General features: G+C 41.1%; 1 protein-coding gene across 1 annotated transcript in view; it reads right to left on the bottom strand.

The window, feature by feature from the left end:
• Positions 1-11331: 11331 nt before the first annotated feature.
• PKP2 (plakophilin 2) overlaps positions 11332-16097 on the bottom strand; it is a 71325-nt gene continuing 66559 nt past the window's right edge. Inside the window, exons 11-13 of the mRNA XM_008073737.2 lie at positions 15054-15243; positions 12161-12248; positions 11332-12008 (exon numbers count right to left, since the gene is read on the bottom strand). Of these exons, the coding sequence (XP_008071928.2) occupies positions 11940-12008; positions 12161-12248; positions 15054-15243 (347 nt within the window). The 3' untranslated portion in view covers positions 11332-11939. The remainder of the gene's footprint in view (positions 12009-12160; positions 12249-15053; positions 15244-16097) is intronic.

The raw sequence follows: 16097 nt of genomic DNA, 5'->3' as shown, positions 1-16097 counted from the left end.
TCTCGAACCTGCGGGCTCAGGCAATTCACTCACCTCAGCCTCCCAAAGCACGGGATTACAGGCTGAGCCACCGAGCCCGGCTCTAGATTTTTTTTTAGCGCTTATAATTTTGGTTTATTGTCTGTTTTGAGTTTGTGGTGTGAGAAAAGAGTGTGACGGTTTTCTCTGTTTTGGGTCATACGGATATCACTTGTCCTAGTATCTTCAATGAAAAGACTAACCTTTGGGAAATACTATCATTATCTAATTTTAGGCTATGCATTCTCTATTTAGAAGCTTTGTTATTACATCCATACACATTTATAACTGTTACATTTTCTTGGCGAATTTATTTATTATTTTGCAAAGTCCTTCTTAGTCACTGATGATACTCTTGCTTTAAATACTTTGTCTGATATTAATGAAGTAATTCCAGTGTTTTTTTTTAAATTTTAAAGATGTGGGGTACAATGCAGGGTTAGGTATACAAATGTTCATTATGCAGGTACCCAAGAAATAGAGCACTTTAAAAAAATTATAGGCCGGGCTCGGTGGCTCAGCCTGTAATCCCAGCACTTTGGGAGGCTGAGGTGAGTGGATTGCCTGAGCCTGGGTTCGAGACCTGCCTGGGCAACTTGGCGAGACCTCATCTCCACTATAAATCAAAAACTAGCCGGGCGTGGTAGCGCACTCCTGTAGTTCCAGCTACTTGGAAGGCTGAGGCGGAAGGACCGCTGGAGCCCAGCAGGTCGAGGCTGCGGTGACCGGGAGCGGCCATTGCACTCCAGTCTGGGTGACAGAGTGAGACTCCAACTCAAAAAAAAAAAAAAAAATTATAAAGATGTGGGGTACAATTTAGTGTTAGGGATACAAACATTAATTATGCAGGTACCCTGAAATAGACCATTTTCAATATCTTAGAAACCCTCAAATGAATCTCCCCAAATGTACCCTACTCCCTGGGGTAACTGCTGATCTAAGTTTGGTGTTAATCTCTTACTGGCTACTCTTTATAACTTTTTTAAGCCAAGTAAGTACCTTCCATGGATATTTTTAGTTTTGTTTTTGGGCTTTAAATAAACAGATTCACATTCACTTTATATTGTTTTTCTGTTTAACATAATGTAGGTTTATTTTCACGGATGCATTGATTATAGCTGCTGCTCATTTTTTATTACTATTATTCTGTTGTATGATAATTTAATACATTAATGTTATTGATTTGTTTTATTTGGTCTTCTGATGTTGATTGAACTTTTTGGTGTAACTTGTTTAAGAGAGTTTGTATTTTAAAAGATATTTCAATTTGGCCGGGTGCTGTGGCTCACGCCTGTAATCCCAGCACTTTGGGAGGCTGAGGCGAGAGGATTGCCTGAGCCCATGGGTTCGAGACCAACCTGGCGAACTTGGTGAGACCTCATCTCTACAATAAATAAAAAAATTAGCTGGGAGTGGAGGCTCATACCTGTGGTTCTGACTACTTGGAAGGCTGAGGCAGAAGGATCGCCTGAGCCCAGTAGGTCGAGAATGTGGTGGCCGTGAGCATGCCACTGCACTCCAGCCTGGGTAATAGAGGGAGACTCCTACTAAAAAAAAAAAAATTTCGATTTGATTAAAAACTGAATCTTTTATTGTTGAGCTTCAGCACTATGACAAACCTAATACAAATATCCTATCCGAGCAGGAACTTTTTTAGGAGGGGAGACAAAAATCTTTTTCTTTTTTTTTTGAGTTGGAGTCTCACTCTGTCGCCCAGACTGGAGTGCAGTGGCCGCTCCCGGCCACCACAGCCTCGACCTGCTGGGATCCAGCGATCCTTCCACCTCAGCCTTCCAAGTAGCCGGAATTACAGGTATGCGCTACCACGCCCGGCTGATTTTTTTGATTTATTGTAGAGATAAGGTCTTGCTGCCCAGGCGGGTCTTGAACCCGCGGGCTCAGGCAATCCACCTCAGCCTCCCAAAGGCGCGGGATTACAGGCTGAGCCACCGAACCTGGCTAAAAATCTCTTTCTTATACCAGTTAGATTCCATTTACCCACAAAGAGTGGTTGTTTTTTTGTCAGATCACAGTAAAGCTAAAAAACTCAAACACATTATAATTGTTTGATAAACTGTGACTCTATGGTTGAAAGACTATGTAAAGGAATGCTTTCTTAAAACAAAACAATGAGGTCAAGAGGATAAGCAAGAATCAGTAAGTAACTGTGGGATATAGAAACAGATGTGTCCACATGAATAACCCTGACCATCATTTGTGGGTTTTATTGCTGTGATTATCAAAGGTGGGGTCTGAGCCCCAAACACACCTTTTCAAAATAACAAATCATGATCAGTAAGGCAAGACATGTTGAACTTCAGCAACTCTAAGAATGAAGAATTCAGCTAATTGCTTGGGTTTTTATATTATACTACCATTGTGAATAGTTTTTCAAACAAAAATGAACTGCCAAGTATAGCATTGCTGGAAATGACCTTTTTCTAACCATTTTCCTGGAAGAAGTCTTGGTTTTCAGTATAATTTCCAGTAGCTAAAGACGGAACAAATCAATGGCTCTAATTATCTGCTTGCCAAAATTTAACTAAAACTCTTGAAAGCGAAAGCCCCAGTAGGGACTTGTTAAGAAATGATTTGAAAACATCTGAAACTGCTAAATATTCTTGATCCAGGAATATTTCTTTGAAGCAGGATATAAATTCCAGACCCGGAAGTGCCTTTCGTTTCCCATGTATTCAAATCTATTAAGCTTTGGGGGCAATAATTTTTTCCCAGAGGAAAATAGGAAGTTTTCCTTTTTAAAAAACAAATATTGTTTTGTGCATTTCAATTTTTTCTTTTAAGTTTTTTTGAATCAGGGCCAAAAGTCGGCAATGTCCATATGATGTTTTTAAAAAAATAATGGCTGATGAGATAGGTAATAAAGTGTAAAAAATATTAATTACAGTGTGTGCGCACTTCAATAATTCAATTAACTCTCATAAGATGGGAAAGAGATTAGTTGCAACCTCAGTTGGGATGTGTGAGTGCGTGTATATGTATTAGTAAAGTATTCACTCATCTAAACAAAATAATCAAATGTTGTAAGAGGTTGGGTAAGGGGACTAGGTAGCATGAAAAAGCATGAGCTTCAAAAGTTCTTTCACTCTAAGAAGGATAATCTGTCAGGTCAGAGAGAGGTTATCTGTGTTTTAGGTAGACTCAAATGGAACACCCAGATCTCTTGTCCAGGTCTGGAATCTCTAACTGTAAACAGATCTGAAATAGCTTTTTGGTCCTTGATTTCATACCAAATAGACTCAGCTACTCTGAGATTATAAATCTGCTTTCCTTAGTTGTAAGTTAAAAATGTAATCCTGCAAAGTCTCAGAAACATGGAAATTAGGACAGAAGTCAAAATAATTATTTTAATACTTCTATTACTAATACTTAGTATTACAGTTTGAATCATAATTATAATCTTCCTATATTTGTTATTCAACACATTTAATCCATAAAGAGACTCTGACATTTTGTACTTGGGATTTTAATTTGAAATGTTTAATATTCATCTTGTGATTTTTATGAAAAAGGTATTTGATTTACTTGGTTTATAAATAGTATTTGAATGTTTAAAGGAATCAGATATATCTCTATGCTCAGCATCCTCAAGTTCATAAACACCAATTAACTATTAGGACAATTTGTTTTTTTAAGTGTCTGGGTCTACCCTGTTAGGTATATGAAGGCCTTGAGACACACTGAAATTTTGTAATAGTAGTTTAACATGCTTGACTAAATTTCATGGATTAAGATGTTAACTACTTGGAGGTAATTACTCTGTTAAACATATTAGATATTAGAATATTAACTTAAGATTGAGTAAAAGGTTTATAGAAAAAATGACTAGACTTATAGGTGATAATGGCTATCGACTAATCACATAATTGTACATAATTTTTTCTCTTATAGGTATGCTTTTCAAGGAAAATTTGACACCATTAGGTCAGGTCTGTGCCTTCCAGTTCCCTCTTGGAATTGTCTTTATTTGTTTAGTTCAGAACATGCCTGGAGACTGCTTTGCAAAGAGCATTAACATCAGGATAAAGGGATCTAAAGTCCAAAATTAACTCACCGAATTCAATTCTCTGTGTATTCTTGCTAGCCATTTAATCTTGTAGGTGGTATTCTGATCTAGGACCAAGGTGTTATACTTTCTGGATTTCCCTTACTCTTATTATAGGTTGTCTAGGTTGTTTTCTTGCCATTAATTCTGATTCAACGCCTTTTGTCTAAAAAAGGAGGGTATCAATAATCCTCTGCTTCTCACTCCAGCCATTTCTTATTTTATGAGAGCTCTATTCCAGATGATCCGTAAGGGCTGGAGCTCCTTAGCCGTCACCATAAGGTTGCTGACTTGTATTTCAGGTGAAGCAAAGGATACTGTAAACTGTCAAAGTGTCCATCATAGTGAAGTAAATGTTACTAAGATCTGTTAGCACTTATTCATAAAATTACACCTTACCAGTTCTCAGCTCCAGGAGTAGGTGTTCCATATATGTATGTTAGGAGATGTATACAAAAATGGACCCCCCCCCCAAAGAAAAAAAAAAAAAATCCCAGCACTTTGGGAGGCAGAGGCAAGAGTACTACCTGAGCTCAGGGGTTTGAGGCCAGCCTGGGCAACATGGTGAGACCTTGTCTCAACAATAAATTAAAAAATTAGCCGGGTGTGGTAGTGCATGCCTGTCATTCTGGCTACTTGGAAGGCTGAGGTAGAAGAGTTCCCGGAGCCCAGCAAGTTGATGCTGGGGTGGCCGTGAGTGTGCCACTGCACTCCAGTCTGGGCCACAGAGTGAGACTCCAACTCAAAAAAAAAAAAAAAGGCCGGGCTTAGTGACTCAGCCTGTAATCCTGGCACTTTGGGAGGCCCAGGCTAGTGGATTGCCTGAGCCCGCAGGTTCGAGACCAGTCTAGGCAACTTGGTGAGACCTCGTCTCTACAATTAAAAAAAAAAAAAAGCCGGGTTTGGTATCGTACGTCTGAAGTTCCAGTTACTTGGAAGGATGGCCTGAACCCAGCAGGTCAAGGTTGTAGTGGCTGTGAGCGTGCCACTGCACTCCAGCCTGGGCGACGGAGTGAGACTCCAACTCAAAAAAACAAAGAACCCTCTTTTGTTTTTTGAGACAGGGTCTTGCTTTGTCACTCAGGCTTGCTTTGACACTGCAGTGGTACGATCATAGCTCACTGCAGCCTCTATCTTTTGGGCTCAAGTGATCCCCAGCTTCTCAACCCCTGCCTCCTCGAGTAGCTGGGACTACAGGTGCGTGCCACCATACTTGGCCAATTCAAAAACTTTTTTTGTCGAGATGAAGTCTTGCTATTTTTCTCAGGCTGGTTTCAAACACTTGGGCTCAAACGATTCTCTTGCGTTGGCCTCCCAAAGTGATGGAATTATAAGTGTAAGCCATTGAGCTCAGCGGATTTTTTCTTAAAAAAACTCCAGACCAAAAAACACCCAAAGGATTAGTTTTTGTTGGAAAAACATCCTATTATGGGGAAGAAAATCTGCAACAATTGAGACTTTTAAAAATTTCTTTGCCAGATTTATTGTGGGTCAGCAACTTACAGGTGAAATTCAGGCTTCTGAGTTATTTTTTTGAGTTGGAGTCTCACTCCATCACCCAGGCTGGAGTGCAGTGGCATGCTCACGGCCACCCCAGCATCAACCTGCTGGGCTCCGGCGATCCTTCTGCCTCAGCCTTCCAAGTAGCCAGAACTGCAGGCATGTACTACCACGCCCAGTTAATTTTTGATTTATTGTGGAGACGAGGTCTTACCAAGCTGCCCAGGCTGGTCTTGAACCTGGGGGCTCGGGCAATCCACTCTCCTCGGCCTCCCAAAGTGCTGGGATTACAGGCTGAGCCACCGAGCCTGATGGATTTAATTCTTCTTGATGTGAGATTCATCTGTCCGATCAGCTGGATGTAAGAATGCCTGTCACTGCCTCAAACGGCTTCTCTGGGCTAATAACTACTGCCTGAGTTATCTGTTTGTAGATTAGCAGCAGTGCAGGTAAGCATTTAAAAAAATGTCCACTAAGTGGCCCTCAATCTACTGAAATCACTGATTTTCAGATTTTACTAAGATTGTTCAGGACTAGCCCCCAAAAGGGTTTATTAGCAGCCAAAGCCTCAGCCTGATGCACTGGACTGTGAACCAGAGCAACACCTCTTGTGCTCCAGCCTACAGCTTAGAATGCCGTTGCTCAAAGTGTTTGCAACAGACGTGTAGCCTCAAGAGCCATCCGATTTAAAGAAAAGGTTTGAGACATGCAGCATACCCTGTCCCTCCTTGGAGATTTCACAAGGCACACTGGCATGTTGGGGACTCTGAGAAATCGTGCAGTCAAAAACCTTTTGATCTTTGTAGAACTCTGCTTTTCTCAAACATATTTAAGAATGATCTATTTCTTTTTACATCATACTTAACTAGCCACAAAAGAGCTATATTCTGAGGAATGGACATCCAGCATCTTTTGCCTGGGCTATATTTGTTTTCCTCATGGCTACCTGACCTTCTAAGGGATGGATTGTGTGTGTGCACATGCGTGTGTGTGTGAAATGGAGGGAGGGGGAGGTAGACTTTTAACTGAACCAGCCATATCTGCAAAGAGAAAGTCACAAGAGATGAATTTAAAAAGAAAAGCAGCCGGGCTCGGTGGCTCAGCCTGTAATCCCGCGCCTTGGGAGGCTGAGGTGAGTGGATTGCCTAAGCCCGCGGGTTCGAGACCGCCTGGGCAACTTGGCGAGACCTCATCTCTACAATAAATCAAAAAATCAGCCGGGCATGTTAGCACGTGCCTGTAATTTCAACTACTCAGAAGGATGAGGCAGAAGGATCGCCGGAGCCCAGCAGGTTGAGGCTGCAGTGGCCGGGAGCGGCCACTGCACTCTAGTCTGGGCGACAGAGTGAGACTCCAACTCAAAAAAAATAAAAAAGAAAAGCAAAGACTGCCCTCCCCAACCAGGTAACTCCAAATAATTTCAGTTAGCATTTATTGAGTACATACAGTTCAGGCAGCTTTTTTTGTTGTTTTTAAGACTTTGTATTTCTTAAAACAGTTAACCCTCAAAAAAACCCAATGTGGTAAAAACTCCTGTTGCTCACATCTTATAGATGAGGAAAGCCAAGATTCTGTGAGAGTAAGACACCTCAGCTAATACATGGAGATGCCACAATTTGAGCTCAGGCTGGCTGGTTCTAGAATCAGGCCTCTTAACCATGATGTCATACTGCACTATTTACTCTTCAAAGAAAGCCAACTTCCCCTCTCTCCCCAGTTCACCAGCATGGAGACATGAGTAATTTTTGGTATGCAGGGGACCCCCGCAGAGGACCCAGACCACTTGGATTCATGTAGCTTTTCTGTACTTACTAGCTGTGTGACTTAACCTCTCTGCTTTGTTTTTTTTTTTTCCATGTATAAGATGCAAAGAAAAGGTTCTCACATTAATGAGAACTCAACCCTTTTCCATGCAAGATGATACTTTAAGGAGGATTTGACCAGATTTAAGAGGAGGTTGTGAGTACTCAATATGTCAGTCCACTATTTCCCAGTTAAAGCTAGTCTCACGAGAACCTCCTATTGGCCTTGATTCTGTCCTCTGTACCAAGTCAGAACAAGCCCGTCATCTTCTATAAAGTGGGCTTTGAAATATGTAAAGACAGGTAGCACAGCACCTTCTCTAGTCTTAAGACTGCTGGATTCTTTCACTGAGTCTCCCAAACTGGCTTTCAGGGTGCTTTCCCTTCTGTTCACATTTTAAATAGCTCTTATGCCAACATGCAGCACCTTTGATCTGTTTCCTGAACATGACATCACAAAGATGTGTTGTTTACAGTCCTTAAAAGGTTAAGAGTTTATAGGGCTGGGCATGGTGGTTCATGCCTGTAATTTCAGCACTTTGGGAGGCTGAGGTGGGAGGATTACTTGAGGTCAGATGTTTGAGACCAGCCTGGACAACAAAGTGAGACCCTGTCTCTACAAAAAAATCAAAAAACAGGTGTGGTGGCCTGTGCCTGTGGTCCCAGCTGCTTGACAGGCTGAGGTGGGAGGATTACTTGAGCCCAGAAGGTTGAGTCTCAGTAAGCCATGATCATGCCACTGCATTCTAGCCTGGGCGCATTCCAGACTGGGTGAGAGTGACAGCCCAACTCAAAAGAAGTCGGTTAAAAGTTTATTAAAGCAGAATTTTGTTTGTTTTCCTTTTTATCAGTTTCCCTCTCACAACACATACTTTAATGCAGGGGTCCTCAAACTACGACCCGCGGGCCACATGCAGCCCGCCAAGGACATTTATTCCCATTTTGTTTTTCACTTCAAAATAAGATATGTGCAGTGTGCATAGGAATTTGTTCATAGTTTTTTTTAAACTATAGTCCGCCCCTCCAACGGTCTGAGGGACAGTGAACTGGCCCCGTTTTAAAAGTTTGAAGACCTCTGCAGTTTAATGTAACAGTTACTGCGTCTTAAAAAGAGCCAGCTATAGGGGCTTGCTGGGCATTAGTTGAACGAATGATTACATATTTTTTTCTCTGTCACATTAATGAGAACTCAACCCTTTTCCATGCAAGATGATACTTTAAGGAGGATTTGACCAGATGCCTTTTAAACTCCCTTTTAATCCTGAGATTCTTTGATTTGAGGCTTCTGCAATTTTGTCCAAAGTATACTCATGTTGAAGCCCTCTTTATTCCAAGGCACCAAGTTCATCAGACATTTTATTTAGAGGAAATCTCATTTATAACTATAGTACATGTAAATATGTATATACATATATCCCGTCTCCCATTTTCTTCTAAGAAATTGCTTCTTCAGAGAATGATTGAATTGGTTTTAAAGTGGTTTATCTATTCCTGCTGCTTATTCTCCCACTTGACATGTTAATCCCCTCTCGATGTTATCAGATAACCCCTTGGTTACTGCCATCAGGTCAAAACAAATGTTTCCAGGGACATCTAGGGAAGCAATGTTCCATGTTCCAGAAGACTGTTAAGCATTCTTGACATGAGAGCAGCCCTTTGGAACCCTTAGCACAAATAAATGAAAAGGCCTGGCTTAGCCCATCAGTTCCTTTGAAGACACAGTCAGTCTGGGACACATAGAAAAAGAAGACCTTTGTGTTTAGATCTGTGATCAAAACTGTTCACTCTCACCAAGACCTCCCTGAGAGGTGTTTCACAAATAATAAAGTAGTGAGGTGTTTGCAAACAGAGTGGACAAAGCAGACACGGGAATCAAACAGTCTGTCTTTACACAGTCACAGATCCACTAAAATCTAACCATAGCTGACAAGTCTGTGTGTCTCTCCATTTTTATATGCTTTAGTCACTAGCCAGTCCCACCCTTCTTTTTTTTTTTCTCTTTTAATTTTTATTTTGAAATTGTGGGGTACAATTCAGGGTTAGGTATACATATGTTCCTTGTGCAGGCACCCTTATTGATGAGGTAGTCCCACTATTCTTACAGAAAATGCTTCTTGGTAAAGAATTTAGGACTCTAATTAGGGAGGAAATATAAGTAATACAAAGTATTAAATGCTTAGTGATTAAAGTTTAAGTTTACGAGTATCATGTCAATCATACCATATATTTCAAGATACGTAAATAAATCAGATATACAAAGACACCACTGCAAACAATGCGACTTTTGCCTCATTTTGTGTTTAATATTATCGAAGCCTGTATTAGGGCCTTAAGAAACACAAGTTCTTGACATACATCTATAATCTGGAAGAATAAATATACTCCAAATGCTTATCATCAGAACTCTGGAAAAAGAGGGATATAAATTCTCTCTTCAGTGTTTTAAAAATTGGTATCTAAATTATTTCATTTTGACCTAGATTAGTAACCTATGTTGTCTTCATCGAGCTTTTAAAATTGAAAAGAAATTTAACTTCCAAATATAATAAAGACTTAAGTATACATTCAAAATTTCTTTTCTTTTTTTTTTGAGTTGGAGTCTTACTCTGTCGCCCAGACTAGAGTGCAGTGGCATGCTCACAGCCATCCCAGCATTGTTTTGCTGAGCTCTGGCGATCCTTCTGCCTCAGCCTTCCAAGTAGTTGGAACTACAGTTATGTGCTACCCCGCCCGGCTAATTTTGGATTTATTGCGGAGATGTGGTCTCACCAAGTTGCTAGGACTGGTCTCGAAGCTGCAGGTTCAGGCAATCCACTTGCCTCGGTCTCCCAAAGTGCTGGGATCACAGGCAGAGCTACCAAACCCAGCCAACATTTATTTTCTATTATACTTCTGGACAAAAGGAGCTGAGGAATTTTTTCGTTATTTTACTTTCTTATGACAAACATCGTCAGGTTTTTTTTAAAGCAAAGGAACTGTAGTTGAGGAGTCTAATTCTATATGAATGGTTTTAATCACAGTCAAGTTAAAATAATATTTAACATGAATTCACTTCACTAGATGATGATGTTATCTTTTAAACATCAGTATGTCTCATACCATTTCTGGACGGCCGTAATGTGTTCTTACGTCTTCATCAACATGACTTCTTCACTTTTCTGCTCTAGAGCTTCCTTGACTTAAAATAATGGCTTGAGGCAGATCACAGGGGATTTACTGGCTCTGTGTTATTTCTTAAATGTTGGGCAGAGTTGGGTTGGCTGATGATGTCACTCATTAGAATGCGCTGTGTCTTCAGTACCCTGGGCTTGCCTGGCAGTCTGAGAGAAAGCCTTGGTTCCTTCTATAGCCAAAGACTAGTTTCCAATAGCCTAAAGCAGTGGCCAAAAAGGCCCAGGAAATAAATGCTACTTTTAGAAGAGATTTGCATTTAATGGTGTTGTTATAGGTAACGAATTTCCTTGAGCAAAAATCCCACTTACTCAATGTTTAGGGAAAAAATTGAATTTTATAACAATAGTTGCCTTGCCTTGTGGAAAAGATTTACTCTAATCACTTTCAATTTCTTTTTCTAACAGTCATACATGTTCTGTAATCTAAATTTCTTAAATTTATTTAATTTTTAAAAATCAGAGTCTCACTCTGTTGCCCAGGCTGGAGTGCAATGGCATGCTCATGGCCACTGCAGCCTTGACCTGCTGGGCTTAGGCAATCCTTCCACCTCAACCTTCCAAGTAGTTAGAACCACAGGTGTGTGCCACAACACCTGGCTAATCTTTCATTTATTGTAACGACGAGGTCTCATCAAGTTGCCCAGGCTGGTCTTGAACTCCTGGGCTCAAGCAATTCTCTCTCCTCAACCTCCCAAAGTGCTGGGATTACAGGTGTGAGCCACTGTGCCCGGCTTTAAATTTCTTAAACTTATTTTAAATCTGAGGGAAAATAAAAAACCCAATGGGATAAAAACAAGCACAAAGAAAACAAACAAACCATTTTGCAAAGTAAACAAATCATTTTGCCATTATGCTTTCTTCTGGATAACTGCAAATATTGATCATTTCCATTTCGTTTCAATGCTGAAGAAAAATACACTTGTGGCCCAATGGTCAAGCAATATGCATGAGGGGCAAAACATGGAAACCAGAAAAGGAATAGAACTGTAAGACAAACTTTTAAAATCCTAGTGATACAAAAACTTCCTTCCTTATTGATCCTGTTTGTGTCCATTCCACAAGAACTCACATTTTGGTTCCAGAAGGCCATGCACCATAAGCCCTGATCACAAAGACCACTATTTGTAGAGGGTTAAACAGAGGCTGTTGTCAGTGTTTACTGGTGGCAAGCTTGCAAAAGTCTTCTGGAAGATTAATAACATTCTGTTCCAATCATTTGTTTTCTGGATTCTGGAGACTATGGAAATAGAAAAGGATAGAAACAAGGCATGTTCTTTGAGGTTTCCGGGGCTGGGTAGTAGAAAAATAGGTGTTTTCCTTTGGGGCTTTTTTGTAGCTGAGAATGGTGAGGCCGATGCGTCTGAGAGTACTTTTTCATTTTCCTCAGTCTTTAAGGGAGTGGTAGGCTTTGGCAGTCCGGCTGTTGACAAAGTCTGTCTTCTTAAACTGAGCCTTCGGAATAAGCAAACAGAAACGTGAAAGGTAACACAATTTTCACACAAGAAAACGCAGTTTTTAAAGTGATTTCTTACCTGGGTCAAGTCAAGCAGGCCCTTATTATCTGACTTTGTTAACTACAACGCCCTCCTTGTTTGCATTCTTACCTTCTTGTAGGCATTATGGAGTTCTGTGTGAGCCCACAGAGAATACAGGAGGACAGAAGCAGCCTTACTTGCTTTGTTGGAGGCGTGGCTGAAAAGAAAATGACATTCCAAGATCAGGGAGGATGAAAGAGTCTTCTGGAAATCCTCTCTAACTACTGTTCCTTGAAGTCAGGCCACTCAGAATGATGATACTATAAAGTGGTGAGCTTTGGAAGGCAGGGGCCACACTGTTTTTTTTGTTTTAACCTTTTAAAACCACTAGCACCACTAAATAAACAGTTTATAGACCAAATCCCTGGTATTTATAAGGAACATACAAATCCTTGAACTTATTTTTAGAGTCAACTTCTATTTGTATGTTGATATATATTTATAGAAAATGCAGAAAAGTATGACTGAAAAATAAATATAACTCTGTGAATAACTCTTGTAATTTTTCAAGTCAATGGAAGAAATTCTGTGGTAGCCCTTGCTGAAATAGTTTCAAAATCACTTTATGCTTTAGTATAGCGCAAACAGAAAACTTGTTTCTGTTATAAATCCAAGTCGCCACTGAACTTGACATTGTACTTAGTTTTTGATGTTCTGCTTTTAAATTTGTCCTGACTCTTCTATTTCTGGCTAAAGAGCAATGGCTTCTTAGATCTTTCTCACTCCCCCCCACCTGGCTGACACATGGCTGATTATTTTTTAAAAAACAAACATTTAAAAAAATTTTTATTTTGAAGATGTGGGGTACAATTCAGGATTAGATACATAAGTGGTCACTGTATAGGCAAAGTTTGGGCCTCTCATCAGTCTCACTTTGCCTGGTTTGGGATCAGGTACCCTTATTGATGTTATGTGCCCCTTCCTTCTCCTGACAGTATCTCGCTACTGCCAATACCTTTCTTAAACAGAGTTTTTTCTCCCATATCATAGGGGTTTATAAACATAAAACCCAAAACAGAGAGTCCATAGCTGTCCAGAGAGGAGCACGGTGGCCCCTTCATTCACTAATGGCCTCTCCTTCCATACCAGCCTTACAGGGAGGGCGAGTCAAATCGGCACTGCACAGATTTCTCAGTACCTCACGGATTTTTCAGAGTCACTTGGTAATAACCCAAGTGCAAAAAAATCCATGAGCGCTATGGGTTTCTAATATTCAAAACTGTGAAAAGTTCTTAAATTTCAAGGGTGTTTATTTGTAAAGTTTGTGTGTAAGTTGGTTGTTTGGCACTTGGTATTCATTTATTCAAAGATATAATGTTGTAAGTGATAGTTCCCAGGCTAGGTCACAAACTGTAGGTCAGATACACAACACTCTAGGAGGAAAAGAGTAGCAGGCACAACTGATAGAAGCTACTTGACTCTTGTTTTTAGATAGGGCATGAGGACACTCACTCACAAATGGATACTTGGGGCAACAAACATGCCACAGAGCAGCACATCCCCATCCTGCTAGGCTAAGAGAAGTTTCCAAAAGTGATGGCACATTCCCATGTACACCAGTTGCTATGTCAAAATACGCAAATAATGAAAATCAGCCTATCATACATGATTTGCTTAGAAGTTTGGATGACTGCTGGAAAAAGTCATTTCTGTTTTGGAGCAGTAATTCATTCTTTCCACAAAAACTGAGCAACTATCTGCCAGGCTCTGGGACAGGTGAATATTCTTGGGGAACTGAGAGTCAAGCCAGTACTCAAGGCTCATTTTAATCCCTTGGCTGTGAATGTAATCTTCCTTCCTTGTGTGTGTTGCAGACAGAGGCCGCAGGGCACAAGGAGTCTCAAGTGGGTAGGGCTGTGGTGAAGGCAATGACATTCCAGGACACCATGGACCCCTATCCTTATCCCTGTGCAGCCATGAACATATTTCTGCACTACAAGTGAAGTCCATTTGCTTTGCAAAGAAACTTGGAACTAGGTATAATGGAGCAGCATTTCTTTTCTTTTCTGGTTATTTATAAAAGTGTCTTATATTTGTAACAAGCTAAACAATTCAGAATTGTATAAAGAGAAAAGATAATCTTCATGACCCCTTCCAATCCCATCACTCTACATTAATAATAAATAATTTGGTTATACAAGGTTTTCATTCTTTTTTCCACTTTTTTTGTTTTTTATGTTTATCTTTAGACAGGGGGGTTTTGCTCTATTTCCCAGACTGGAGTGCAGTGGCATCACCACAGTTCACTGCAGCTTCAAGGTCCTGGGTTCAAGCCATCCTTCCATCTCAGCCTCCAGAGTAGCTGGGGCTACAGGTGCACACTACCATGCCTGGTCAATTTTTTTTTTTTTTTAGTTGGAGTCTCACTCCGTTGCCCAGGCTGGAGCGCAGTGGCACGCTCACGGCCATCACAGCCTCAACTTTGGTGATCTTTCCGCCTGGGCTTTGGTGATCCTTCCGCCTCAGCCTTCCAAGTAGCCAGAACAACAGGTATGTGCTAATTTTTTATTTTTTATTGTAGAGACGAGGTCTCTCCAAGTTGCCCGGGTGGGTCTCGAACCCACGGGCTCAGGCAATCCACTTGCCTCGGCCTCCCAAAGTGCTGAGATTACAGGCTAAGTCACCAAGCCTGGCCTCATTCTGCTCTTCTTAAATCACAGCTGAAGCTCTGGGAAATTAACTTATCAGGTTAATAAAATGTTGGAATGTCTACCAAGAGTAGCTCTGGAGTTTGACTCTTGAAGTTTTAGAAGACAAAGGACAACTACGTGGCTTGGTTGACTCAGCTCTTCCATTGCCTACTCGCTAAGGACTGGCTGGAGGACCTGGCCCAGTTCTACAGTCTTGTCTGTGGCCATGTTGCCTATGGAACTCATGACTGCACACTCACAACTAGATTATTCAGATAGGAGTGGTGGTGGCCACTGGGAGACAGCTGACGAGCAACTGCTAAAGTACTTACCCATCGCCTGAACTGATGGCCATAATTTTCTGCAGGCCTCCAGTGTTTAGAAGGTCCCGTGCATTTTGGTAACTATTTTGGATTATATTGTTCAATGTGTAACAGGCAGAGGCTGTGGTTTCAGTGAGAAGGTCAGTACTTGGGACTGTGTCAGGAATTATGGAAATCAAATCAGGTAGTGTTTCTTTGGCTACAAAATGAAAGAAAAAGAACACTTGATTTAAAAGATTGCTTCTTAATCCCGAGATCCCAATACATTTTGGGTAAAGAAATTTTTTGTTTGTTTGTTTTGTTTTTTGAGTTGAGTCTCACTCTGGCCTGTACTTGGTTTTTTTTTTTTATTTGGAGTCTCACTCTGTTGCTCAGACTGGAGTGCAGTGGCCGCTCCCGGTCACCGCAGCCTCGCCTGCTGGGCTCCGGTGATCCTTCCGCCTCAGTCTTCCAAGTAGCTGGAACTACACCGGCTGGAGTGCAGTGGCACGCTCATGGCCACCACAGCCTCAACCTGCTGGGCTTAGGTAAGCCTTCCACCTCAGCCTTCCATGTAGCTGGAACTACAGATGCACGCCACCACGCCTGGCTAGTTTTTGTGGTTTATTGTAGAGATGAGGTCTCATCAAGTTGCCCGGGCTGGTCTTGAACCCCCAGGCTCAGGCAATCCTCTCACCTTGGCCTCCCAAAGTGCTGGGATTACAGGCTGAGCCACCGAACCTGGCCAAGAACGTTTTTAAAAAGAAACATAGTTGGTTAAAAACAAGAAAAGATGTCACCTCCGTAATAATCAAATTTAGGAAAGCTTTTTAAAAGAAGAAACTTGTGCTTAGTACACGGAAAATCTTTGCAGAATGCAGTTTGACAGAAATGTCAAGAATTTAAAACATTTTTATTTTCTTCAATTCAGTAATTCCATTCCATTTAGTAACACACCTTAAACTCATCACTTTAAAAATAGAAAAAGCTAGCTGGGTTCGGTGGCTCAGCCTGTAATCCCGTGCCTTTGGGAGGCTGAGGTGAGTGAATTGCCTGAGCCTGCGGGTTCGAGAC

This window comes from Carlito syrichta, unplaced genomic scaffold, assembly GCF_000164805.1.
Source record: "Carlito syrichta isolate Samal-C Ts95f unplaced genomic scaffold, Tarsius_syrichta-2.0.1 Scaffold316039, whole genome shotgun sequence".
NCBI classification, from domain to species: domain Eukaryota; kingdom Metazoa; phylum Chordata; class Mammalia; order Primates; family Tarsiidae; genus Carlito; species Carlito syrichta.
This window is presented reverse-complemented; position numbering and strand designations above follow the sequence as displayed.